Source organism: Pituophis catenifer, unplaced genomic scaffold, assembly GCF_029215685.1.
Source record: "Pituophis catenifer annectens isolate HBS135680 unplaced genomic scaffold, rPitCat1.0.hap2 SCAF_12, whole genome shotgun sequence".
NCBI classification, from domain to species: domain Eukaryota; kingdom Metazoa; phylum Chordata; class Lepidosauria; order Squamata; family Colubridae; genus Pituophis; species Pituophis catenifer.
The window spans coordinates 2,171,060-2,197,830 of NW_027256892.1; the positions used below are offsets into that span (position 1 = coordinate 2,171,060).

A 26,771-nucleotide genomic window follows, 5' to 3' on the forward strand; every position below is an offset into this window, starting at 1 on the left:
GCCCACCAAGCCCCACCCCGCCCACCATGCCACTCCCACAGAACCTGTAGTAAAAAAAAATTGATTTCACCACTGTTCTACAGCTCTCTCTAAGCGATTTATAGAGTCAGCCTATTGCCCTCCACAATCTGGGTCTTCATTTTACCCACCTCGGAAGGATGGAAGGCTGAGTCAACCTCGAGCCCGGTGAGAATCAAACTGCCAAATTGGCAGTCAGCAGAAGTAGGCTGCAGTACTGCACTCTAACCACTGCGCCACCACGGATCTGCCTATCTTGGGAGTCTTGAGGGTTAAAGCAAGCGTGAGCCTGATTAGCGCCTGGATGGAAAACTCTCAGGACTGTCAATCAGATTGTGAAGATTAAAAAAAAATATTCTGAAAGGAAATACAGGTAGTTCTGAACCTGGAAAGATTCCTTTAGCAGCCGTTCAAAAGTGACAGCGTGGCACTGAAAAAAAGTGACTTATGACCATTTTCCAGCCTTACAAATGTAGAGAAAAAAGGTCCTAAAATCGGGCAAAACTCACTTAAATGTCTCACTTAGCAACCAAAATTTTGGGCTCAGTTGTGGTCGTTAAGTTGTAATGACTAGTCAGAATCAAAATAGAGCTGGAAGGGACCTTGGAGGTCTTCTCGTCCAACCCCCTGCTCAAGCAGGAGAACCTCTACCATTTTAGATAAGTGACTTTTCAGTCTCTTCTTAAAAAACTCCAGTGATGAAGCACCCACAACTTCTGGTGGCAAGCTGTTCCACTGGCAAATTGCCTTCACTGTTAGGAAGTTTCTCCTTAATTCCAGGTTGCTTCTCTCCTTGATTAGTTTCCATCCATTGTTTCTTGTCCTGCCCTCTGGTGCTTTGAAAAATAAACTGCCCTTCCCCTCTTCGTTGTGGCAGCCTCTCAAATGCTGGAATACTGCTAAGCACCAAGCACTTACTAAAGCACTGCCAAGAAACTGCATGATTGAGTTCATGTGGTCAGTAGAAGCCTCTGCCACCCCTTTAGGTCCCCTATATTGGCGTAACACGGATGAGCTGTAGGTCAACATGGCTTTTGTTTGCAAATGCTATTACCACAATGGGGGAGCTTAGAAAAACAGGCGAAGGGGCAATGGAATGCCAGCCATTAACTTCTGAAAAGCCCAGGAGCCACCCCCGCTCTGCCTGACTCCTGCCCCAGTGGGACAGCGGAAGAACGAGAGAAGGAAAAGGTGGGAGGAAAGAAATCAGGGAGGGAGAAAATCATTGTCCACCCTCACTTCTACTCCTGACAAATCTATTTACAACCTGCATGGATTTCCACAAAGACGAACCCCATGGGAGCTCAGCAAGAACGCTCCTTGCCAACAGAAGGTCTCTGAACTATTTGCATCATCACCCAAAGGTAATGCCAGCCCATTCATTCATTCATTCATTCATTCATTCATTCATTCATCCATCCATTCATTCAACCATCCATTCATTCTCAATCATCAATCAATCAATCAATCCGCCCATCTCATCTACGGGACTCAATTAAATGCTGTAACAACAAAACGATTCAGTAACAAAAGAACTAAAATAAAAGCAAGCATTAAAAATTATTTTGCGGTGGTACCTTGGTACTCAACTGCTTTGAAACTCATTGAATTTGGTACTCAACTTATTTCGACGTGAACATTTTGTCCCGATACTCATCATTTGTTTGGTTCGCAATGCACAAGTTAGAACTCGTAGGTGTCAGCTGCCTTGTGACTCAGTGAACTATTCCTTTTAGGGGGAAAATTGGTTTAGTACTTATCACACCACCTGGAACCAATTAATGATGAGTACTACTGTAGTTCTTAGTTAATTATTTACAATTTCTGGCAGCCATATCCAAAGATATGCTGTTTGGCATATGACTTTTTTCAAGCCAATCAGATATCTAAGCCATAATAAATTCTCAAACTCAGGACAACACTAATCCTGCTGAGATTTAAATCCATCCCAACATCTGTTTGAGAGGAAATTAGGGAGTATTCCGTATGAACAAAGATTTTTGTTCCGGTAGTGAAAGATTTCCTGAAAATTAATCTATCTTGTAGTATAGTGACCTTAGGATAAAGCAGGGGGATTACAGCTAATATTTCTCCAACTAACAATAAATGAATTTCAATTAAATCATTGTAATTTTATTTCTCTAAATGTAGTTAATATTGATTTGCTGTTTGTAGAGTAGGCCATGCATTAATCACACCAGTTTTATAATTATTGCTATGGTTTTTTACTTGTTCAGAAATGTTTTTTCCCCCTTTTGAATTGAATAATGTTTATCACTACTACTTTATAACTTGCCCTTTTATTCCAGGGTATACAGAATAAAGAATAAAATGAAATAAAAGAGAGACTGCTTCTAGAATTTAAAACAGTAGTAATCCTAACTGAATATTAGAATAACAAAGTTGGAAGGAACCTCAGAGGTCTTCTAGTCCAACCCCCAACCCCCTAATACCTGCTTATATCTGAAATGACAAATGGCTGTCCAATCTCTTCTTAAAAACTTCCAGTGTTGGAGCACTCACAACTTCTGGAGGCAACTGATTAATTGTTCTAACTGTCAGGAAATTTCTCCTTAGTTCTAAATTGCTTCTCTCCTTGATTAGTTTCCATCCATTCCTTCTTGTCCTGCCCTCAGGTGCTTTGGAGAATAGGTTTGTGGCAGCCCCTTAGATATTGGAAAACTGCTATTATATCATTCTAGTCCTTCACCCCTAGTCTTAGAGAGACACAGTTTAATCATATCACCCTTAGTCCTAGAGCAGGGGTCAGCAACTTGCGGCTCTGGAGCCGCATGTGGCTCTTTCACCCCTCTGCTGCGGCTCCCCGTCACTCAAAATATACATCACAACCGCCAATGTGCGACACCTACCGGCACGTGATTTATTGAGCTTTTCAACCCCCGGTAGGCCAACCATGGATGTAAATCCAAGAAAAGAAAAGTTTCAGAAGAAAACAACATTTAATTCAACTGCATATGCTATTTTTGTGGCCGCTTAAGAAATAGTCAGGCACCGGAAGGGTTTTGTGGCTCCCGGTGTTTTCTTTTCTGTGGGAAACGGGTCCAAATGGATCTTTTGAGCGTTTAAGGTTGTAGACCCTCTGTCCTAGAGAGACAGAAGTCCACAACATACAACATGGAGGATGTGGGTGTTGACTGGACAGTCTCGAATGCGTGTGTAAAGTATTATGGTAATTCTCCCCTGGGACCCCAAAATCAGCAGGATGCTAATTTGCCTGGCTTCTGAGAGAAGAGCATGTCAAAGGCAAGGTACTCCAATGGACAATGCCTTCTTTGGCATCCCTATAATTGGGGATGAGTCACTTTTTGAGATGGGGGATGGGCTATAGAAATCAGACAAAATTCTTCATCCCACATTGGTGCTCAGCTGCCCATTTTTTCCCAATGGTTATTCTCCTCTCAGTGCTAGTTCCATTGTTTTTGGAGATTAAAATGGGGGAGAGATACTTTAGCCCAAGGGTCTCCAATCTTGGCAACCTTAAACCTGGAGGACTTCAACTCCCAGAATTCCCTAGCTGGCTGGGGAATTCTGGGAGTTGAAGTCCTCCAGGCTTAAAGTTGCCAAGGTTGGAGACCCCTGCTTTAGCCAACCTCATACATTGATACCTCTGCAAGTTAGAAATTCCTTAAGCAAGCTCCTATTTCTCTTTGTTCTTCTGCAGTCTCATTTTAGCTTCATTACTGTTAGGAAGAGGGAAGCGAAGGTTGATGATATCCAGAGGATTCTCCCTCTCCAATTCACGCAGGGAAACAGATGCTTTAACAACAGGACCAAACAGGCAAAATATGCAAAGGAAATTCCTTAGTGTGTTAAATTATCAAGTTAAACCAGGCACCTCCTTTCTGCCACTCTGATCAGCAATAATGCCTTCCTAGTCCCAGCATGAAAAGGTATATTTAGGTTTTCTCCAGAAGTTCTCAATAGGAAGCACTACAAAACTGATGTTAATTTTGCTACAATCTATTGAGATACTATCGCGATGTTATTACTAATGGCCATGGCATTTCCATTTTTTTTTATTTTTTTTTTAAGCAACCTGTTCCAAAAGGACCAGTTCTGCACCAGAAAAAGAGATGCAGGCCATAAAACATACTTGGGAATTTCCCAAGAAAAATAATTGCTTCCTACCAATGATGAGCAGGGACTCAGTGGCTCAGTGGCTAAGACCCTGAGCTTGTCGATCGAAAGGTCGGCAGTTCAGCAGTTCGAATCCCTAGTGCTGCGTAACGGGGTGAGCTCCTGTTACTTGTCCCAGCTTCTGCCAACCTAGCAGTTCAAAAGCACGTTAAAAATGCAAGCAGAAAAACAGGGACCACCTTTGGTGGGAAGGGAACAGCGTTCCGTGTGCCTTTGGCATTTAGTCATGCCGGCCACATGACCACGGAGACGTCTTCGGACAGCGCTGGCTCTTCGGCTTTGAAACGGAGATGAGCACCGCCCCCTAGAGTCGGGAACGACTAGCGCATATGTGCGAGGGGAACTTTTACCTTTACCAATGAGCACATATCGCTGGCTGCAAGGTGAAATATATTCTGTACCCTTTAAGTGGTAGGTGGTTCTGTATTTTTAAGCTTGCTTTAATACTACTCAACTCACAAATTGTAGACTCTGAGTAGTGGTTCATGCTGGCTGCATGCTTATTATAAACCAACATAACCAATAACCATGGATTACGGGCCTTGGTGCCACTGTGTTTAGAACACAGTACTGCAGGCTACTCCTGCTAACTGCCGGCTGCCTGCAGTTTGGCAGTTCGAATCTCACCAGGCTCAAAGTTGACTCAGCCTTGAGCCTTCCATCCTTCCGAGGTGGGTAAAATGAGGATCCAGATTGTTGGGGACAATAGGCTGACTCCGTAAACCACTTAGAGAGGGTTGTAAAAGCACTGTGAAGCGGTAATTAAGTCTAAGTGCTATTGCTTTTGCTCTCTCCCATCTCTCAGTCTGTCTGGCTGTCTGTCTGTCTGTCTGTCTGTCTGGCTGGCTGGCTGGCTGGCTGGCTGGCTGGCTTAGAGAGGGCTGTAAAGCACTGTGAAGCGGTATATAAATCTAAGTGCTATTACTAGTTCTATGGGAGGTTAGAGCACTGTGGCTTTAGCCAGCTGCTATCTTTGATCCTAGGATTGTCCTGAGGATAAGAATGGGTGAAGCCATCACTGCCACCTGAACGTAAGGAGAGGAAGAATAAGGAACAGGGTTTAAGCTACCAAGATCCTTTAGATTCATTGCTTCATCTGTGCCAATGCTCTTGTGGACTGTGGAAATCATCCATAAATCAATTTAAAAGCAAATAATTTGGGAGGGACTTTCATATGGTGTTTGGAAGCTGCAGTCCTAATGCTTGCCTGCAGGCCCAATTGTGTCTCAACTTTTGGCATTATTGGTTGCTTAAGCAATGTTTAAGTTTTATTAAATTTCTATACCGCCCTTCTCCCGAGGGACTCAGGGCGGTGTACAGCCATATTAAAACACATGGATTTATAAAATTTAAAACCAATTAAAATCAAATATATAAAATTTGGCCCTCAATTTAAAACACACATACACCCATTTAAAATTCATATTAGGCCAGTCCGGCTTGCTGAAACAGAAGGGTTTTAAGGGCGTGGCGAAAAGTGCGCAGGTCGGGGCTAAGACGAAGCTCTGGGGCAGCTCATTCCAGAGGGCTGGTGCCCCCACAGAGAAGGCTCTCCCCCTGGGTGTCGCCAGCATGCATTGTTTGGCCGACAGCACCCTGAGGAGCCCCTCTCTGTGGGAGCATATTGGCCAGTGGGAGGTTGTTACTGGCAGAAGGCGGTCTCGTATATACCCCGGTCCTAAGCCATGGAGCGCTTTAAAAGTGGTGACCAACACCTTGAATCGCACTCGGGAGACCAACGGGAGCCAGTGCAGCTCACGCAGGAGGGGTGTTACATGAGTACGCTAAGTCGCACCCATAACCACCTGCGCGGCCGCATTCTGGAACAGCTGGAGCCTCCAAGTGCTCTTCAAGGGGAGCCCCATGTAGAGAGTGTTGCAGTAGTCCAGACGGGATGTGACGAGGGCATAAGTGATTGTGTGCAGGGCATCCCAGTCCAGAAAGGGACGCAACTGGTGTACCAGGCGAACCCGAAAAAAAGCTCCCCTGGCCACGGCCGTCATATGATCTTCCAAAGACAGCCATGCATCCAGGAGAACACCCAAGTTGCGAGGCCTCTCTGTGGGGGCCAAGATTTCACCCCCAATAGTCAGCGATGGTGCCAGCTGACTATACCAGGCCGCCGGGAGCCACAGCCACTCAGTGTTGTCTGGGTACAAATATTTCTGTGCAACATCCTTCCACAAATTATATACATTGAACAATTATACCTTATGTAACTCTTCATTTCCTTCATAATGTTATCTTCTAATAAAAATACAGTAACAACATTAAACATGGCTATTCTCATCATACTCATGTTATCAATTGCCATTTTATTCCTGTCTCTGTCTTAATGTGTTTTCTATTCTTCTTCTATTCTTCTTCCTTTATTTCCAATTTCCTTTTTTATTCTCTAACCGTTGGTAAAATGCTTCCCATATCGTATAATATTCCGTTTGTTCTTTCTCTTTAATTGCTAGTGTTAATCTATTCATTTCTGCACATTCTAATATTTTCCTAATCACCTTCTCTTCGGTAGGAATCTCTTCACTACCCCGGAAAAGTTAGCTGGGGCTGAGAAATAATGGTTGTCTCACATAGAATCTACATTTGAACAGCAATAATCCCAAACAAAGACTGAGCTACATGCTGGGTTTGAGTTCTTAGGAATGCCCTGAAGATTTATTAGTCTTCCTGCAGGTGAGAAAAGGTAGGTGTCATTACATCCTTGCTTCTTGGGACTAAAAGCCCTTCCCCCAACAGCTGTCTCAATGGATTAAGAAAATATTAGAATGTGCAGAAATGAATAGATTAACATTCGCAATTAAAGGGAAGGAAGAATCGGAACATTACAACATATGGGGGCGATTTTATTATTGGATAGAAAATGAATATGGACAAAAAGCGGTGCAAAATTAAATACATCCAGAAGAAAAATGTTCTAACAGGAGATATATTAAACTGAAATGTAAAAGCAAAGAAATATACATATACATACACACACACACACACACACATATATGTTTTTCCTTTAACCAGGTTTTTCCTACGTAACCAAGGTTTTTCTGCATCCCTAGCTCAGTGGAATCACATCCACTCGATTCTGGGCTTTTTTCTTTCTGGAAGCCAGCAAGTTCTTGCTGCCAGGTGAGAAACAGAATGGATGTGATTCCACTGAGCTAGGGCTGCAGAAAAACCTTGGTTACGTAGGAAAAACCTGGTTAGAGGAAAAATAAATCCTACGAAGAAGTAAGAATATATATATATATTATTTATATATATATAATAATTTATTATGATGACACGAAAATTCGTACCCAGATGACACACTGAATGATAAATGGTGTAATGTTTGTTTTAAAAAATAAAAAACTTTTTATAAAAAAAAAAAAACCAGCCCTCCCAAGGGGGAACCCTTCTTCATTTAAACCCCAAAGTGTTCCACTGACACCAGTTCTTCTAATTTTTCTCTCCTATTTGCAACTCAGGAGATCTTGGTGCTACTCAGATTCAGCAACCCTTCTGTGCCACTCCTTCCCTCCACCCCATTTCTTTGTTCTCCTGGGAAACATTTCCTGCATGAGTCATGAAAAGCTGCCGGTAATCAAGATGACTGAAGTTAAACTTTGCCTTCTCAAACATGCATTTTGCCTTGCTTTGCCATGATCACACCACTAGATGTGCGTCTCTACGTACAAGGAAGGGTGCAGGGAAGAAAAGGCAGGAACTCTTGAGACTAACAAGCGTTGGACAATTCCTGAAAATTCTGTGCGGTGAAGATGAAACGGTGGCTTGAGTTCATACAGTTTTCCCACTCTTGAGTTTGGAACAGCTCTCTCGCACTAAAACAGAGGTCTTCAAACTTGGCAGCTTTAAGACTTGTGGACTTCAACTCAAGAATTCTGGGCGTTAAAGTCCACAAGTCTTAAAGCTGCCAAGTTTGAAGACCTCTGCACTAAACCAAGTGTAGAGGTCCAGCAGTTAAATGGAAGGAAAGAAAAATCAGAGTGCCAGGGTGATGTGATCCCCTTTTGTGATGGTAGATGAAGTCTACCATCTGGTAGATAAAGTCAATGGGGAAGCAGTTTCACATTACAGCCGTGTCACGAATTTAACAGCTACAGCTAAACAGTTCATTTAATAACTGAGACAAGAAAAAGGTCATAAAGCTCATTTAACAACTGTCTTACTTAGCAACATCAATTTTGGGCTCAATCGTGGTCGTACGTTGAGGACTAGCCATATTAGGGAGAAAAGTACACTTCAGATATTTTGTTCATCTACCAGGGTGTACCAAAGTCAGGCCCCACGAAGGCCATTCATGTTTTTTCTCTTGAAAAAAATATTACCATCCTTAGGAATTTTGAGACAAATAAGGAAGTGTGCCGGAGAAAATGGTAACTAATCTGAATATTCAATTTATACAATACAGATTCATTCACGGTTCATTTAATGACCATCTGAAGTTACAACGATGCTGAAAAAAAGTGACTTTTGACTGTTTTTCATTCTTAACGACCATTGCGGCATCCCCAGAATTCACCTGATCAAAATTCAGACACTTGGCAACTGTTTCGTATTTATGACCGAAGGTCACATGATCCCCTTTTGCGACCTTCAGATGAGCAAAGTCAATTGGGGAAGCCAGATTCATTTAACGACCGTGTGACTAGCTTAACAGCTGCAGCGATTCGCTTAACAACGGTGGCAAGGAAAGTCGTAAAATAGGGTAAAATTCACTTCTTTTTTTTTTATTTGATTTATTTGCCGCCCTTCTCCGGAGACTCAGGGCGGCTTACAATGCGTTAAGCAATAGCCTTCATCCTTTTGTATATTTACACAAAGTCAGCTTATTGCCCCCACAAACTGGGTCCTCAATTTACCTACCTTAGAAAGGATGGAAGGCTGAGTCAACCTTCAGCCTGGTGAGATTCGAACTTACAGTAATTGCAGACAGTAATCACAATGCTATCAGTCTGCTGAGCCACCAGGCCCTTAACAAATGTCTCCCTTAGCAACAGAAATATGGGGCTCAATTGTGGCCGTAAATCAAAGACTACCTGTAAATGGCCGATGGAGTCTGAATTTAGATATATCCTGCATATTTAAAAAAAATAAAATAAAACAGTTTTTCAGTGATCAATGCTACCAGACACTGTCAGAAAGCCAAGTGGATAATTATAATATGTATCTTAAGCCAAGACACTGCCCTGCATTCCAGATTAATGAATCAGTCTTGAAATCTTTCACCTACTTCTAAAACGATAAAAGGTGGTGTCCGGCGAATGTATTTGGCAGAGTTTCCAGAGGAGAAGCCATTTTGTCTGTCACTGTAAACAACTTGAAATTGCTCATGGCCTACAATTATCGTTATAAGAATATATATCGTTATATACAGACCTAGAACAAGAGGTCTGTAGAGATTCTCAAGTCATTCTTTGGTTGTCCCAAAAGTGTTTTTTCCAAGAGGCAACTGGACTTTCTGTTTTTTTTTCTTTTGAAGACGTTTTGCTTCTCATCCAAGAAGCTTCTTCAGCTCTGACTGGATGGTGGGGAATGGAAGGATTTATATTCCTTGCAGACAGCTGAATATAAATCCTTCCATTCCCCACCATCCTGTCAGAGCTGAAGAAGCTTCTTGAATGAGATGAGAAATGTCTTCAAAGAAAAAACAAGAAAGTCCAGTTGTCTTCTGGAAAAAAAGCACCTTTGGGACAACTAAAGGATGACTGAGAATCTCTACAGACCTTTAGACAATTTGGGACAAACACCCTTTGAATGGTGTGGGAGTAGGAATGGATTTCCAGAGGAAAAAAAATTGCAGACTACAGGAACCAGGAGCACCACTCAGGTGACCCTGAGGACACAGATAAACGTCCAACTGATTCAAGGACCCTCTAAAAGGATGCAAATGACCAGCTGTCTCCAAGGAATATAAATCCTTCCATTCCCCACCATCCTGTCAGAGCTGAAGAAGTTCCTTGGATGAAAACATCTTCAAATAAAAAAAAAAAAAAGAAAGAAAGTCCAGTTGCACCTTTGGGTATCCTTGGTGGCGCAGCAGACTAAAGTGCTGTTAACTAGCACCAGCTGCCTGCAATTACTGCCTTGATAGTACAGTGGTCTAAGCATCCTGTTATTAACACAGCTGCCTGCAATTACTGCTGGTTCGAATCTCTCCAAGGCTCAAGGTTGACTCAGCCTTCCATCCTTTCTAAGGTAGGTAAATTGAGGACCCAGTTTGTGGGGGCAATAAGCTGACTTTGTATAAATATACAAAAGTATGAAAGCTATTGCTTAGCGCATTGTAAGCCGCCCTGAGTCTCCGGAGAAGGGCGGCATATAAATCAAATTAAAAAAAAAAAAAAAGTTCAAATCTCACCAGGCTCAAGGTTGACTCAGCCTTGCATCCTTTCAAGAGAGGTAAAATGAGGACCCGGATTGTGGGAGCAATAAGCTGACTTTGTATAAAAAAGACCACCAGTTAGGGGGGCCCGAAAGCCCTACTAAGAAGGTATATACAAAAGTATGAAGGCTATTGCTTAACGCATTGTAAGCCGCCCAGAGTCTCCGGAGAAGGGCGGCATATAAATCGAACAAACAAACAAACAAACAAACAAACAAATAATAAATAAATAAATAAAGAGTTTTCTTCACCATGGTCCCCCCCTTTAAATACCTTTTGTGGCCATGGACCCCCAAGACTTGACTCAAGATTTAAAGCGTAACATTTCTTCAAGCCTTCGTGGAACTCCTGGGACGACATCACATCTCCTCGGGGGTCTATGGACCATAGGTTGAGAACCACTGTCCTAGAAGCTGAGGAATTACTGCCAACTATGGGGTCTGCGGAGGTCCTGCCCCCACCTCAGGGAACGCAGCCTAGACAAAGCACTGCAGATCTCCCCGAGCCACACGTCACATGCACACCACAACCAGAAAGTTTGTTATTTTAATTATTACCGTTGATTATTTTAACATTTTATCTGTACATCCCCAGAGTTTCTCTGTGCAGGAAAGATGGGGGTTCTAAACTTAATCAATGACAGAATGCGGAGAGACCTTGAATCAATTGCCTGTGAGATAACCTAATCTTAAGGACACCACAGAAGCCACAAGCCTTGCGCTCAGCAAAAAAGAAGTTTCATGGAGCGGGAGAGAAAATATAAGGATGCCATTCCACCTCCCCCACCTCCCTCTGCTTCTCACAGCAAGAGCGTCCAACCTTATAATTAATTCCACTTTATAATGCCTTGGTAAGGTCACACTTGGAATATTGCATCCAGTTTTGGTCGCCACGATGTTAAAAAGATGTGGAGACTCTAGAAAGAGCGCAGAGAAGAGCAACAAAGATGATTAGGGGACTGGAGGCTAAAATATATAAAGAACAGTTGGTGGAATTGGGTATGTCTAGTTCAGGGGTCAACAATCTTAAACACTCAAAGAGCCATTTGGACTCGTTTCCCACAGAAAAGGAAACACCGGGAGCCACAAAACCCTTCCCATGCCTGACTATTTTTTGAGCAGCCTCAAAAGTAACTGTTGTGGCCCGTATGCGGCCTGTGAGGCTGGTGGCTGATTCAGACAGTGAGGAGGCTGGTGTGGTGCTGCGCCAGCAGCCTGTGTAGCTGGCATTCGAGTCAGACAATGAGGAGGCTGGAGAAGATGTGGTGCCAGAGGCGGGGATTCAGCCAGGGCCTTCAGAACCTCCAGAAGCTCCCATAAGTGAAGAGGAAGAAGAGGAGGAGCCTCTTCTCGATGCACGGGCGCGCAGAGCTGCCAAAAGGCAGGAGTGGCTCCTCAGGAGGAGGTCTCCTCGAGAGTAAAGCTTGGGGCTAATTGACCACTCCCTTAGCCCATTTAAGGAGGAACGCTGACTGAAGCAATTTGCAGGGAACAACTTGTTCACTCTCCTTCGTGCCTTGATTTTAGTTCTTTGCAAATTGCTTCTGGGCTTTCTGCCAATCATAGTAAGATTAAGATTATTTATTCTTTGGATTTTTGTAAGAAAGTTAATTAACAGCCTTTGTTTGGGAAAAAAATTCTTAAATTAAAAATTATTTGAATTAAAATTATTTAATTCAGTAAACTAAGGTTTGTACAGATTTTGTGTGTGCTGCGTTCTTTGGGGTCCGTAGCTGGGGCAGAACATTAACATATGTAGATGAATTAAACATTCTGTTTTCTTCTGAAACTTTTCTTTTCTTGGATTTATCCGTGGCTGGCCTACCGGGAGTCGAAAAGCTCAATAAATTGCGTGCTGGGCAGGTGTCGCACATTGGTGGTTGTGATGCATATTTTGAGCAACAGGGAGCCGCAGCAGGGGGATGAAAGAGCCACATGCGGCTCCAGAGCCGTGGGTTGCTGACCCCTGCTCTAGTTTAATGCAAAGAAGGACTAGGGGTGACATGATAGCAGTATTCTGATATCTCAGGGGCTGCCCCAAAGAAGAGGGAGTCAACCTATTCTCCAAAGCACCTGAGGGTAGAACAAGAAGCAACAGGTGGAAACTAATCAAGGAGAGAAGCAACTTAGAACTAAGGAGAAATTTCCTGACAGTTAGAACAATTAATCAGTGGAACAACTTGCCTCCAGAAGTTGTCAATGCTCCAACATTGGAAGTTTTTAAGAAGATGTTGGATAACCATTTGTATGAAGTGGTGTAGGGCAGGGTGGATTTGATTTAAATCACAATTTAAATGATGATTTAAATCACTAGTAAAAAGGCTCGATTTAAATCAACTCGATTTAAATCATAATTTTTAAAGAGCAACTGTCATCTCTGCTACTCCTTTGACCCACTGTTGACTCACCGATAGTCCCAGTGTTGCAGAATATACAGCCTCATGCTACATAACTAAGCTCCATTTCATGCTGAATAAACTAAATTATTTATGTATCTTAAATAGAAAACTACCTTACGATAGATTTTTACCCCAAAAGTTTTTTATTAAAATAAATGCGATAAAAATCAAAAAAATCCGATTTAAATAAAAAAAATCTGATTTTTTTGATTTTTTTTTAAAAAAAATCATTAATTTTTATCCACCCTGGTGTAGGGTTTCCTGCCTGAGCAGGGGGTTGGACGAGAAGACCTCCAAGGTCCCTTCCAACTCTGTTATTCTATTCTATTCTATTCTATTCTATTCTATTCTATTCTATTCTATTCTATTCTATTCTATTCTATTCTATTCTATTCTATCCTATCCTATCCTATTCTATTCTATGCAACTAGATTCTCCTGGTTGGAGCCGAAAAAGACAAGTCTTAAAGTTGCCAAGGTTGGACACTCCTGTCTTAGAGCAAATGTTAAAGAACTGGGGAAAAAAACAAATGAGCTCAATCGCATAGCTTTGCTGATGCAATCCCGTTTTCCCCCTTTGGCTCTTTGCAGAAAAAAAAAAGGATTACATCATCCTCTCTTTATCGCCGTCCTTCAGCTGTTATGCAGAAGTCAGCTCCTCTTCCTTTGCGCAGAAAGGCAAAAAAAGATAAAAGGCCGGCCAGCCAACGTTTGCCTCAAAGATAAACCTATTAAAATTGTTGCTAACTGTTCAGGAGGCAAACTTCACTTGTGTGTGCTTGGAATGGCTTCAAAGTGAATCGGAACTGGCTAAATAAGCCTGCAAAAACTCTGCATGGACCAGCATTTGTGAAGCCACAGTACTGTCCAGCATGCTATTGTGAACCCAACGAATTGTGGCTTCGTCAACAAACCTGGTTTGATGAGATTTAGTACAGGCAGACTTTGACTTATGGCCAGAATTGAGTCCAAAATTTCTGCTGTTCAAGGGAGACATTTGTTAAGTGAGTTTTGCCGCATTGTCACGCATTGCTACTGTTGCTAAGTGAATCACTGCCGTTGATTAAGTTAGTAAATCCGGTTGTTAAGTGAATCTTGGCTTCCCCATTGACTTGGCTTGTCAGAAGGCTGTAAAAGGTAAAAGCACAGCAATGGACGTAAGTATGAACCCCTTGCCAAACATCTGAATTTTGACTACAACACTATGGGGACGCTACAAAGGTTGCAACTGTGAAAAGCGGTCGTAAGTCCCTTTCTTCAGTGCCATTGTTAACTTTGAATAAGAGCCTTGGTAGTACAGGGGTTTAAGGCACCCTGTTATTAAGCTGGTTATTAAGACCAGCTGCCTGCAATTACTGCAGGGTTCGAATCTCGCCAAGGCTCAAGGTTGACTCAGCCTTCCATCCTTTCTAAGGTAGGTGAAATGAGGACCCAGTTTGTGGGGGCAATAAGCTGACTTTGTATAAATGTACAAAAGGATGAAGGCTATTGCTGAGCACATTGTAAGCCGCCCTGAGTCTTCGGAGAAGGGCGGCATATAAATCAAATTAAATAAATAAATAAAATAAAATAAATGAATGGTCACTAAATTTATTTTATTTATTTATTTATTTATTTATTTATTTATTTATTTATTTATTTATTTATTTATTTATTTATTTTATTTCTATACCGCCCTTCTCCCAAAGGACTCAGGGCGGTGTACAGCCTAATTAAAAACACAAAGACAGACAAAATTTAAAATTAATTAAAATTATTAAATAATAGGCCCAATTTATAAAACCCCAAATTGAAAATCCCATTTAAAACCAATTAAAATCTTTACATTGATAGCCCAGCCTGGCGGAACAACATGGTTTTGAGGGCACAGCGAAATACACGGAGATCGGAGATCTTACGAATTTCCGGGGGCAGTTCATTCCACAGGGCAGGGGCTCCCACAGAGAAGGCCCTCCCCCTGGGTGTCGCCAGCCGACATAATTTGGCCGATGGCACCCTGAGGAGACCCTCTCTGTGGGAGCGGACTGGCCGGTGGGAGGCTACTGGCGGCAGAAGATGGTCTCGAAGGTATCCAGGTCCAATGCCATGGAGCACTTTAAAGGTGGTAACCAACACCTTGAATCGCACCCGGAAGACCACTGGGAGCCAGTGCAGCTCGCGCAGGAGGGGTGTCACATGAGTACAACGAGTTGCGCCCATAACCACCCGCGCGGCCGCATTCTGGACTGTGGTAAGTTGAGGACGACCTGTAGGTCACATGAACTAGATTCCAAGAATCTCATTAGATCTTAAAAGAGTAATTCACTTCCTTAATTAAGACCTTAGAATAGAGGTCTTCAAACTTGGCAGCTTTAAGACTTGCGGACTTCAACTCCCAGAATTCTCCAGCCAGCTATGTTTAGTGCGAGAAGGACTCTTGATAACTATTTGGGACTCATCTGTGAATGAACAGAATTCACAGCTGTTAAAATAAAACAGGTTTTTGGGACTACTCATGTGTTTTACTGACTCAGGAAGCCTAGGTCAGAAGACAGATATCCCAAAAGTGCTTTTCTCAAAAGGCAACTGGACTTTCTTGGGGTTTTTCCCCCCCTCTTTGAAAACATTTCGCTTCTCATCTAAGAAGCTTCTTCAGTTCAGAAGAACTTTTTCAGTTCAGAACCGAAGAAGCTTCTTGGGTGAGAAGTGAAATATTTCCAAAGTGGGGGGGGAGAGAAAAAAACCAAGAAATTGGAAAAAACACCTTTTGGACAATCATGAGCTGGATGATTGAGAATCTCCATAGACGTTTGGCAATACAGATAAGTTGGACATTAGCCTTCATTGATTGATTGATTGATTGATTGATTGATTGATTGATTGATTGATTCTATTTATATGCCACCCTTCTCCGGAGACTCAGGGTGGCTTACAATGCATTAAGCAATAGCCTTCATACTTTTGTATAAATGTTACGCTTTAAATCTTGAGTCAAGTCTTGGGGGTCTGTGGCCAAAAAAAGTATTTAAAGGGGGGTCCATGGTGAAGAAAACTCTTTATTTATTTATTTATTTATTTATTATTTATGTATTGGTTCGATTTATATGCCGCCCTTCTCCAGAGACTCAGGGTGGCTTCCAATGCATTAAGCAATAGCCTTCATACTTTTGTATATACCTGCTTAGTAGAGCTTTCGGGCCCCCCCTAAGTGGTGTTCTTTTTTATACAAAGTCAGTTTATTGCCCCCACAATCTGGGTCCTCATTTTACCTACCTCGAAAGGATGGAAGGCTGAGTCAACCTTGAGCCTGGTGAGATTTGAACTTGCAGTAATTGCAGGCAGCTGGTGCTACTTAACAGCACTTTAGTCTGCTGCGCCACCAAGGCACTAATACTGATGTTAGCTACGCTTAGGAATTAAAGGAGTTGTAATCTCAACACAGGGAGAACACCAGCTTTGGGGTGGGGGGCAGATACCTACTCTAAAGCAGGGAAATCTTCTTCAGTTAATGTCAACAAAGTTCGGGTATGTTGTGGGACAAGGAGATAAGGATAAGAAAACGGTTATTTAATGAAACTGGCAAAAAACAGAAATTCAAGACAAATAAAAACACGGAGAACACTTAAGGGGAGCTGTTGAAGGATGTCACGGTGGCCTTTTCTTTAAATAGTCTAATTAATCAAACACAACTTCAGAGTAGCAGCGTAGGGAAAAATAAAACACCACGAAAAGGAAAATATTCTTGTCCCGGTGAAAGTGAGAAAACAAACCTATCGACATCCCAAATCTTGCTGCAATGTTGTTTCACAACCTGGGTAGGTGTGTACATCACACACAGACACACAACAAAAGAGGAGACAGGCATTAACCCTTCGACAAATAAAAACAAGCCGAAGCGTTTTGAAAAAGGTTTGTCAGGCAAGCAGGAAGCATTTCATGGGAAACAAGTCAGAAGTAAAAAAAAAAAAAAAAAAAGCACTGTCCCTTTCTCAACGTTTACTAGAGGATTAGGAAGCTATGCAGAGGTTCAGCAACAAGGAATCCCCACATTTATACAGCATAGGCTGTTACTTTTTAACTCGGACTCAAGGAGCCGTCAAAAGCAGGTTACTTCTTTTGAAATTTAAATAGACTGTTGTATGTCTTTTTTCTGGAAGAATATCTATGGAGATTCTCAGTCATCCAAGATCATGGTTGTCCCAAAAGTGCTTTTTCAAAAAGCAACGGGACTTTGTTTTTCATTGAAGACGTTTCGCTCCTCATCCAAGAAGCTTCTTTGGTTCTCCACCATTCAGTCAGAACCGAAGAAGCTTCTTGGATGAGAAGCGAAACGTCTTCAAAGAAAAAGGAAAGTTCAGTTGCCTTTTGAAAAGGGGCCTTTGGGATTTTCTGGAACAGCTTTGAACTCTGCCTTTCGAATGACAGGCCTTCAGGTACAGGTAGTCCTCGACTTACGACCACGGTCGAGCCCAACATTTCTCTTGCTTAAGTGAGACGTTTGTTAAGTGATTTTTATGACCTTTCCTGCCACAGTTGTTAAGCGAATCGGTGCCATTGCAGTTAAGTTGGCAACATGGTGGTCGAGTGAATCTGCCTTTCCCCACTGGCTTTCTTTTCGGAGGGTCACAAATGAGGATGACAGGACCCCTGGACACTGCAACCGTCATAAATACGAGTCGGTTGCCAAGCCTCTGAATTTTGATCATGTGACCATGAGGATGCTGCAATGCTTGTTAAGTGTGAAAAATGGTCATAAGACACTTTTTTCAGTACTGTTGTTGTTAATTTGCAGAGTAATCCTTCAGTAGCAAGGGTGTTCACATGAAAATGGTTGAGAGTAGTTATGAATAAGCACAGTCACCACACAGATACACTGAGTTGTGTGATAGTTTACTTTCAGGAAAAAGTAAAGCATAGTCCAATAAACAGTCCAGGTCATACACATATAAATCAGGAAATAGCCAAAACGACAGTCCAGGGATAATACAACAACAAAGTCTTCTTACCAGTTGTATTAGTCATTCACAGTAAACAGTTCTTCTGGACTTGCAAACAGTAGCATACAGAGATATCAGAGAGCAAGAACAGCAAAGAGAACAAGCCATGTTTCTAACTCCCTCTTAAGGACTTTGGCAACAGGGTTAACCAATCAGGACACAGTATGATGCAATACAGCAGTGTTAAAGCTATACAATACAATACAATTCACTGCAAACATACATTGATGGTTTATATATTGCCAACCCAACAAGTTAGGTAATAGCCATATTCCTAACAGTTGTAACTTCCAACAGTCACTAAATGAATTGTTATAAGTTTTGGACTATCGGTACTTGAAGACAGCTAAAAATCCTCTCATCACTTCTCTGGGCTAAACAAAGCCACAGACTAGTGATGGGTTGCCCCAGGCTCAGACCGGTTCGCAAGAACCGGTAGTAAAACCAGTGGGAGGCTCCACCCACTGCCCCGGATATCGTCACCAGCGACCTGAACATGCACAGAAGCAAGGTTGTGAACCATTGTGAACTGGTAGTAAAGGTAAGTAGGACCCATCCCTGCCCACACCCAGGGTGGATTTGATTTAAATCAAGTCAATTTAAATCATGATTTAAATCATGATTTAAATCACTAGTAAAAAGGCTTGATTTAAATCAACTCGATTTAAATCATAATTTTTAAAGAGCAACTGTCATCTCTGCTACTCCTTTGACCCGCTGTTGACTCACCGATAGTCCCAGTGTTGCAGAATATACAGCCTCACGCTACATAACTAAGCTCCATTTCATGCTGAATAAACTAAATGATTTATGTATCTTAAATAGAAAACTATCTTAAGATAGATTTTTACCCCAAAAGTTTTTTGTTAAAATAAATTCAATAAAAATCAAAAAAATCTGATTTGAATAAAAAAAATCCAATTTAAATCAAAAAAATCTGATTTTTTAAAAAAATTTTTAAAAAAATCATTGATTTTTATCCACCCTGCCTCCACATGTTTTTCTTTCCACGTTGCTTATCTTCTATTAACAAGGTATTAGTTACTCAGTGGAACAACTTGCCTCCAGAAGTTGTAAATGCTCCATCACTGGAAGTTTTTAAGAAGGGATTGGATAACCATTTGTCTGAAACTATATAGGGTTTCCTGACTGAGCAGGGGTTGGACTAGAAGACCTCCAAGGTCCCTTCCAACTCTGTTATTCTATTCTTATTCCTATTCTACTCTACTTTATCCATGGAATGGTTGCAGGAATTGGATATGTCTAGTCTAGTGAAAAGAAGGACTGGGGTGACATGATAGTCTTCCAATATTTGAGCCGCAAGAAACAATAGGACAATCAGGAGCCACTCAAGAGCCTAAGGCATGCTCCTAAGGCAGCATTTAACATCCAGCTGCCTGCAATTACTGCGAGTTCAATTCTCACCAGGCTCAAGGTCGACTCAGCCTTCCATCCTTTCTAAGGTGGGTAAATTGAGGACCCAGTTTGTGGGGGGCCATAAGCTGACTTTGTATAAATATACAAAAGGATGAAGGCTATTGCTTAATGCATTGTAAGACGCCCTGAGTCTCCGGAGAAGGGCGGCATATAAATCAAATTTTTTAAAAAAATCTATTCTCCAAAGCACCTGAGGGCAGGACAAGAAGCAATGGGTGAACTAAGGAGAAATTTCCTGACAGTTAGAACAATTAATCAGTGGAACAACTTGTCTCCAGAAGTTGCAAATGCTCCAACACTGGAAGTTTTTAAGAAGATGTTGGATAACCATTTGTCTGAAATGGTGTGTTTCCTGCCTAAGCAGGGAGTTGGACTAGACAGAAAACCTACAAGGTCCCTTCCAACTCGGTTATTCTATTCTATTTCTATTCCTATTGCTATTTTATTCTCCTTTGACACATTCCGATTAATTCTAACCAACTTAGAAAAAATACGATGACTTTTCTTGAGCTTGGCACTCTTTTTTCCTCGATGCATCATAGAAATGCATCTTTATTTCTGTGGTTGCATCACATTGTTGGCTTATATTCAATTAACCATCCACAAAGGCACCCACATCCCTTTGCCACATATTACATATCCAGTATGCTTCCCCTTTTTCAATGTTGAAAAATTCACATTGCTGTTTCCTGCCCATCATTTCAACTTCTCAAACACTCTCTCTCTCTCCTCTTAGCTTGACCCTATATCCTCTCAGGCGCTTGCTATATCTCATCTTTTTGTGGTCTGCCTACTTTCTTTTTTAAAAAAAACACTTTATTAAACTTTTATTACATTAAAAACAGAAAAATTATTTCACTCAACAACAGCTAATGGTGCTGTTTTTCTTGTGACAATAATTCGTGCATTATTTACAAAAATTAACTTGTGCGTATTTACATTCTTATTTTATCTATTACTTGTACTTAATAACTATCTATCTTCAATCTATCTCTGTTCTATCCAGTTATACCACTGTTCTTTAGTCACTAGGAGTCAGGTATAATTGCTCATTGATGAAATATCTGTAAACTTGTAACTTGCATGTGTATAGTCTTCCCTTATTCCCTACTTATCTTATCACTATTTAGATCTTACATCAGTTAAAACCACCCACACATCTAATGAAATAAACCACAGTTCACAAAAGCTTGCACCTTTCAATGAATTACCGTTAATCTGAAAACACTTTCTGATTTTAAACTCAAGGAAGACTTTATGTTTGCCAGATAAGTGGTGGTGAGGGGAGAATGTATTTTCTCACACTCTTTACTGACCACCCCGAATCCTAGGTGACTCAGATGATCAAATAAATTAAACCACTAATTATCTGGCAGGGTCGTGACCCTAACCGTTCCAAGCCCTTTGCTGTTATGCATGTGATGGAATCACAGCGGCTTCCTGGAGAGCACCTGATTGTGTAAAGCAAGGACGTCAAAAATCACACGCTGGTCTACCTTGTTAATTTTTAACAGGAAGTTTGGCTGCAGAAATTCAAGGCTGGCTCTCTTAGTCCATCCCCTTAAAAGGAATCAATCAGCAAGCATTTAAGAGTGCCTTGGGCCATTCCCGATTTGAACCTGGAAGGAGTCTTCCCTGTTACTTTGAGCCAGCACAATAATGAAATAAATTTGCTAGCACAGTTGCAACTACCGTACTTCCTTCCCCAATTGTATCATCGATAAAACCAACTGGCACAATTGTCTATTTCATTTGTATGCTACCAAAAGGTAGCGTAGTTCAGTTTCCCAAGTCACAAACTGCCTACAACCTCCTAAACAAGTATGAGTATGGCCAAATTCACACAGCACACACAATTGAAACTAAACAAACAAACAAATCGTATTTGAGTCTGGGAATGTTTTGTGAATCTAGGTATGGGATCAGAATTTGACTTAGAATAGAATATCAGAGTTGGATAGCCTTGGTAGTAGTGTGGTCTAAAGCACCCTGTTATTAAGACCAGCTGCCTGCAATTACTGCAGGTTCGAATCTCGCCAGGCTCAAGGTTGACTCAGCCTTCCATCCTTTCTAATGTAGGTAAATTGAGGACCCCGTTGTGGGGCAATAAGCTGACTTTGTATAAATATACAAAAGGATGAAGGCTATTGCTTAGCACATTGTAAGCCGCCCTGAGTCTCCAGAGAAGGGCGGCATATAAATCAAATTTAAAAAAAGGGGGGGACCTTGGAGGTCTTCTAGTCCAATCCCCTGCTTAGGCAGGAAACTCTAAACCATTTCAGACAAATGGTTGTCCAATCTCTTCTTAAAAACTTCCAGTGTTGGAGAATTCACAACTTCTGGAGGCAGGTTGTTCCACTGGTTAATTGTTCTAACTGTCAGGAAATTTCTTGAGTAAACACAGAGACACCATCCTTAAATACTGTATGTCAGTTAAAGCCAAGCAGCTTGACCCAAATATACAATTCTAGATAACTAGGTTAATTCTACAAAGCACAGGTAAGTCACTCACAGTTAGCATGTCAGGAAAACAAGAGTACAGTATATATTTCTACTTTTCCTGGGAATTCAGTTATTTCATGAAAGCAGGATTTATTTAATTGTGCATGAATCTAGAGAGTCAAAACCAAATAAAGGATAAAATCCAAGTTCTAAATTATTCAGAAATTACTCCTCCAAAATGCTGTCATAAAAGTAAATAATCTGCAATCCACTACCAATAATTTGATTCCGCACCAATTTAATCACAGCTTAGCTTACTGAATGCATTGCTTTTTGGATTCAAATGTTATATTAGTTTATCAAAATATAAAATACAGAAGTACAAAGAAAAATGAAAATGAGGGGGAAATAAAAAGGGAAGAGAAAAAAAAGTGTAAGGTAAAGGGGGAAAGACAAAGAAGAGCATTGACTTCCAGCTCCTTTTAAGGCAGCAGAATAAGGTAAAATTTCAACTTTATACTTTTATATAATATATACTAGCCATTTCTATAACAAACCTATGTAATCAGCAAAACCCAACTGAATGCATTGCTGGTAGCTGAAGCAAAGCAATTGACTTCTAAGATTTCCATCTGCTGTCAACCAGAAAGATATTTATTAAATGTTTGCCTCCCACCTCATCACGGGACAAGCCTTAATGTTAAGTATATCCATATTTCTTTTCAGTGAAGTTTCAATGTAAAAGTGATCCACTGATTTTGTCCCTGAAAATTATCAGTTTATAAGTTTGGACAGCTGATGATCAATACTGAAATTTTCCCCCAACAACCCAGACCACCAGAAATAATCGATAAATATTTATTTATTTATTTATTTATTTTATGTAATTTATATGCTGCCCTTCTCCCAAAGGACTCAGGGCGGCTTACAAAGAAAGCATTCAACAAGTTTGAAAATTGCATAAAAATTAAAATCCAATTAAAAATTAATTAAAATTATTTCAATGTAAAAATCCCCCAACGGGTCAGCCCATTTGATGAAAGAGCCACGTCTTCAATTCGCGGTGGAAGGAGAGGATAATCTGGAAAGCAACATGCCCAAGTGCAAATTGAAGGCATTCCAAAATTTAAAAAGTCTGACTTTAGTAGCATCTTTTAAGACTAACACACATTAATATAAGGCACAAACTTTTCTAAGCTGCCACTCACTGCATCAGACACGTGGAAGGGGTCTTAATTGATTTAGGATTTAAATACGTCAGAATGAGGCAAGGAAAAAAAAATGCAGGCAAAGGTTCCCTGGAGAAAAGTAATTATAAGAAGCAGTTTACAATTTTATATCAATGTACTCAAAAGCACCAATTCTAATGGGACTTTGTTGCAAACACGACTTAACTGTAATTATTTTTTGGCGTGGTTCAGAAGTGAAGGCCTATTCACTGGGTAAGCGTGTATAAGATTGCAGCTTAAAGTTAAAACCTGGCAAGCCAAAATATTGTACTGCTTCATGTCAGCAAATACTGGTCTGTACTCAGGGAGTGCAGTATTGCTAGCCGTTGCATCATCAAAGAGAGGAAGGGGAGGTCCCAGCAGCCAGGTCTAGGATGAAGAGAGGCTTCAAGGGAGGATCCAGAATCAGGGGCTTTCCATCTTGGACTTTCCATAATCCCAGGTAGCAAATCTGCTGTATTTGTATTGTTTGCCAATTTACAATGTGAGGGTCATTCACAGGGTCTCTAAGTTAGCCCAGCACCTCAAATCAGTTCACAGGGGGGAGGGGGGGGGTCTCTCTCCAGTCAGAAGGGGCAGGGGAGCCAATTTTATTCTGGATTTGGGTGTCCAGAAAAAGAACAAAACAACACAAACCGTCTCTCCTTTCACTTGGTGGATGTTTGCAAACAATGAAAGTGCCAGCCAGGGATTTTTTTAACGCAGGGCCGAATTGCACTCTTGAGGCCAGTTTGAGTTAATCTTAAAACAACTGTTAACACTATCACCAACTCCTGAGAGCCTCTCCCAGCGCCTGAATAACCCCCCTTTTTTTTCCTCCACCTCTTCAAGCACCCTCAATTAGGCCTCGGTTGGCCGGATCTTATCAACCCACACACTGCGACTTCTTTTCACCCAAAACATCCAAAGAGTAGGTTTATGGAGATCCTCAATCATCCATAGCTCAGGGTTTATTTTATCAATGGTTAGACAAAAAGATATGGAAATGAAGTTTGGTAGAGATCTAATACAAGAACTGTAGAATTATATAAAATATAATATAAAGATGTATTATTTATTGGATTGATTTAGGGCGATGAAATGAATGGCATAGCACAAATTTAACTCAAATCTTGGAATATTTTGTATAAAAGGAGGGAAGCAATAGCCGTAGTCAAATAAAATGATTAATGAGGATAACAATACATAGATATATATTAGATTGATAATATGAGAAATTAGGTAAAGCGTAAACTATGAATAGGGTGAAGATGTGCAAAAGACTTGTAACCAACTGTTTGCATTTGGTTTTTTTTTTTTTTTAACTTTTCACTTCTGGTCCAAGAAGCTTCTTCAGATCTGAGTGTCTTTTCAAATAATAATAATAATAATATTTTTTTTAAAAAAAATAAAAACCTAAGTCCAGTTGCCTTTTTAGAAAAGCCCCTTTGGGACATCCCCAGGAGTATGAAAAGCTCAGGAATGTCGCTCCTGCCTTTATATTATTGAATCACTTGAGAATACCGTTCACTAAGGGCAGGTTGGGGGGAAAAATGCGGCCACGATCCGTTTCTTTTGCTTTTATAAGTCCAGTCAAGGTTTTTTAACCCGGCCTTGGACGATTTCAAAGCACTTTGCTTCCCAAGCCTCACGCCAAAACTTTCCCATCTTGCGGGTCAGACGCCCGTAACTGACACCATCCCGAAAACCACGCGCGTTACCGTACAATACACTTACACGGAAACTTCCAATCGCGCCTCGGTTGCAACTCCAAACGCTGCGCTTTAGCGAAGCCGCCGAGTTTATGGAAGGAGATACTTGCCCGGACTTGTTCGGAGGCGAAGCCGAGGGTCTTTTTCCCTTGCAGGGCGATCGACCCCATCACCATCTCTCCCTTCACTCTCTCTCTCTCTCTCTCTCTCTCTCTCTCTCTCTCTTTCTCCATCCATCCATTCCTCCCTCCCTCTCTCTCTCTCTCCATCCATCCATTCCTCCCTCCCTCTCTCTCTCTCTCCATCCATCCATTCCTCCCTCTCTCTCTCTCTCTCTCCATCCATCCATTCCTCCCTCTCTCTCTCCATCCATCCATTCCTCTCTCTGTCTCTCTCTCCATCCATCCATTCCTCCCTCTCTCTCTCCAGCCATCCATTCATTCCACCTTCCCCCCTCTCTCCATCCATCCATTCCTCCCTCTCTCTCTCTCTCCATCCATCCATTCATTCCTCCTTCCCTCTCTCTCTCTCCATCCATCCATTCCTCCCTCTCTCTCTCTCTCTCTCTCTCTATCCATCCATTCCTCCCCCCTCTCTCTCTTTCTCCATCCATTCCTCCCTCCCTCCTCTCTCTCTCTCTCTCTCTCTCTCTCTCTCTCTCTCTCTGACACACACACCCATCAAGGCCGGAGACATCCCCGTGTAAGTTTTAGGAGCGCCCCACCCCCAAACGCCCAACCCCCTAGCCCGGCCAGGGCTGTCTTAACGCATGGATGGGCCCGATGGGCACTTGCCCGTGGGTCCCCACGAGCAGAGTGGGGCCCCATACTAATCTGCACCTTGCATCATATCAATTCAGCAACCTATTCCCTACCTTTTCCTGCCTTTTTAAATGAAGACTAACATGCCTTGAGTAGAAATTAACCCTGACAACCCTGATAAATATATGTTTAAGTTTAATCGACCATTTTACCTTTTCTACCCCTGCGCGAATAGTTGTCGGAAGGACCCCTTCCCGCAGTACCCTGCTTGGCTCGGGACCCCCAGAATGCTGTTAAGACGGCCCTTTCTCCCACCCGTCGTCCTAACAGCGAGTGGCCACCGCGTCGCCTCCTTTCTCTCTCTTCCCGGCATCGCCATACTTCGCTTTGCGCGGGACCAAGGGACGCGGGAGTGGGGGGAAAAGCAAGGGACGCGCGTGGATCTGGAGATGCGCGGAGCCCAAGAAAAAGTCACGCGACTTTTTCGCGAGTGGGTGGGTGGGAAAATAGCCCCCCCCACACACACACGCCAGGTAGGCAAAAGCCCGAAACGCCCGGAGAAAAGTTGCCAAACTCACCCGCAGGTAAAGAACGATGCCAAGCGTCAGAAGGAATTGGGCTCGCATGGCGATGCGGAGAAGGGGAGCCCGGTCCGCAGAAACAGCAGCCGGGCCGGAGGTTGGTTTGATCTGTTGCTCCCGGGTGGAAACCAAAAAAAAATAATAAAATAAAAAAATAAAGCAACGCCTGTCTCGGAAAGGGCGAAAGCGGAGAAACGGCAGCCGAGCAACTCCAAAAGTTAAAGCGGTCCCGCCGTTCCGGAGCTGCAGTTCCGCGCGCAACGCAGTTTTAGAAGCGAGAGAGCGGAGAAAGTTGCGAGACGGCTGACAACTCGCGCAGCTGCCGGGAAGGAGCGAAGATTAAGCTCAGGCGCCGCGTTTTAAACGGAGGCGGAGGCGAGGAGGAGTTTACGCAGGGACCACCCCCGGGGGTGGGGGGGCTCTTCCACCGGGTTGGCTCGGATCACACGCTCCAATTTTGAAAAAAACTTCTCTTTTGTCATCTTCGGGAGGAATTCTTTCTTTCTTTCTTTCTTTCTTTCTTTCTTTCTTTCTTTCTTTCTTTCTTTCTTTCTTTCTTTCTTTCTTTCTTTCTTTCTTTCTTCCTTCCTTCCTTCCTTCCTTCCTTCCTTCCTTCCCTTTCTTTCTTTCTTTCTTTTTTTTTTAATTCCCTCCCATCCTCCATCTGGGACTTTCCTGCTAGCTGAAGTCACA

At 42.0% G+C, this 26,771-nt stretch overlaps 1 protein-coding gene across 2 annotated transcripts in view; it reads right to left on the reverse strand.

Annotated features, from left to right (window-relative positions):
* LOC139323306 (tumor necrosis factor receptor superfamily member 10A-like) overlaps positions 1 to 26,389 on the reverse strand; it is a 59,126-nt gene extending 32,737 nt beyond the window's left edge. For both annotated transcript variants that reach the window (XR_011600975.1, XM_070952622.1), the window contains exon 1: positions 26,076 to 26,389. Coding sequence is in view for 1 of the 2 variants with exons in the window: in XM_070952622.1 (XP_070808723.1) it covers positions 26,076 to 26,123 (48 nt within the window). In the remaining variant the exon portion in view is untranslated. The remainder of the gene's footprint in view (positions 1 to 26,075) is intronic.
* Positions 26,390 to 26,771: the final 382 nt, after the last annotated feature.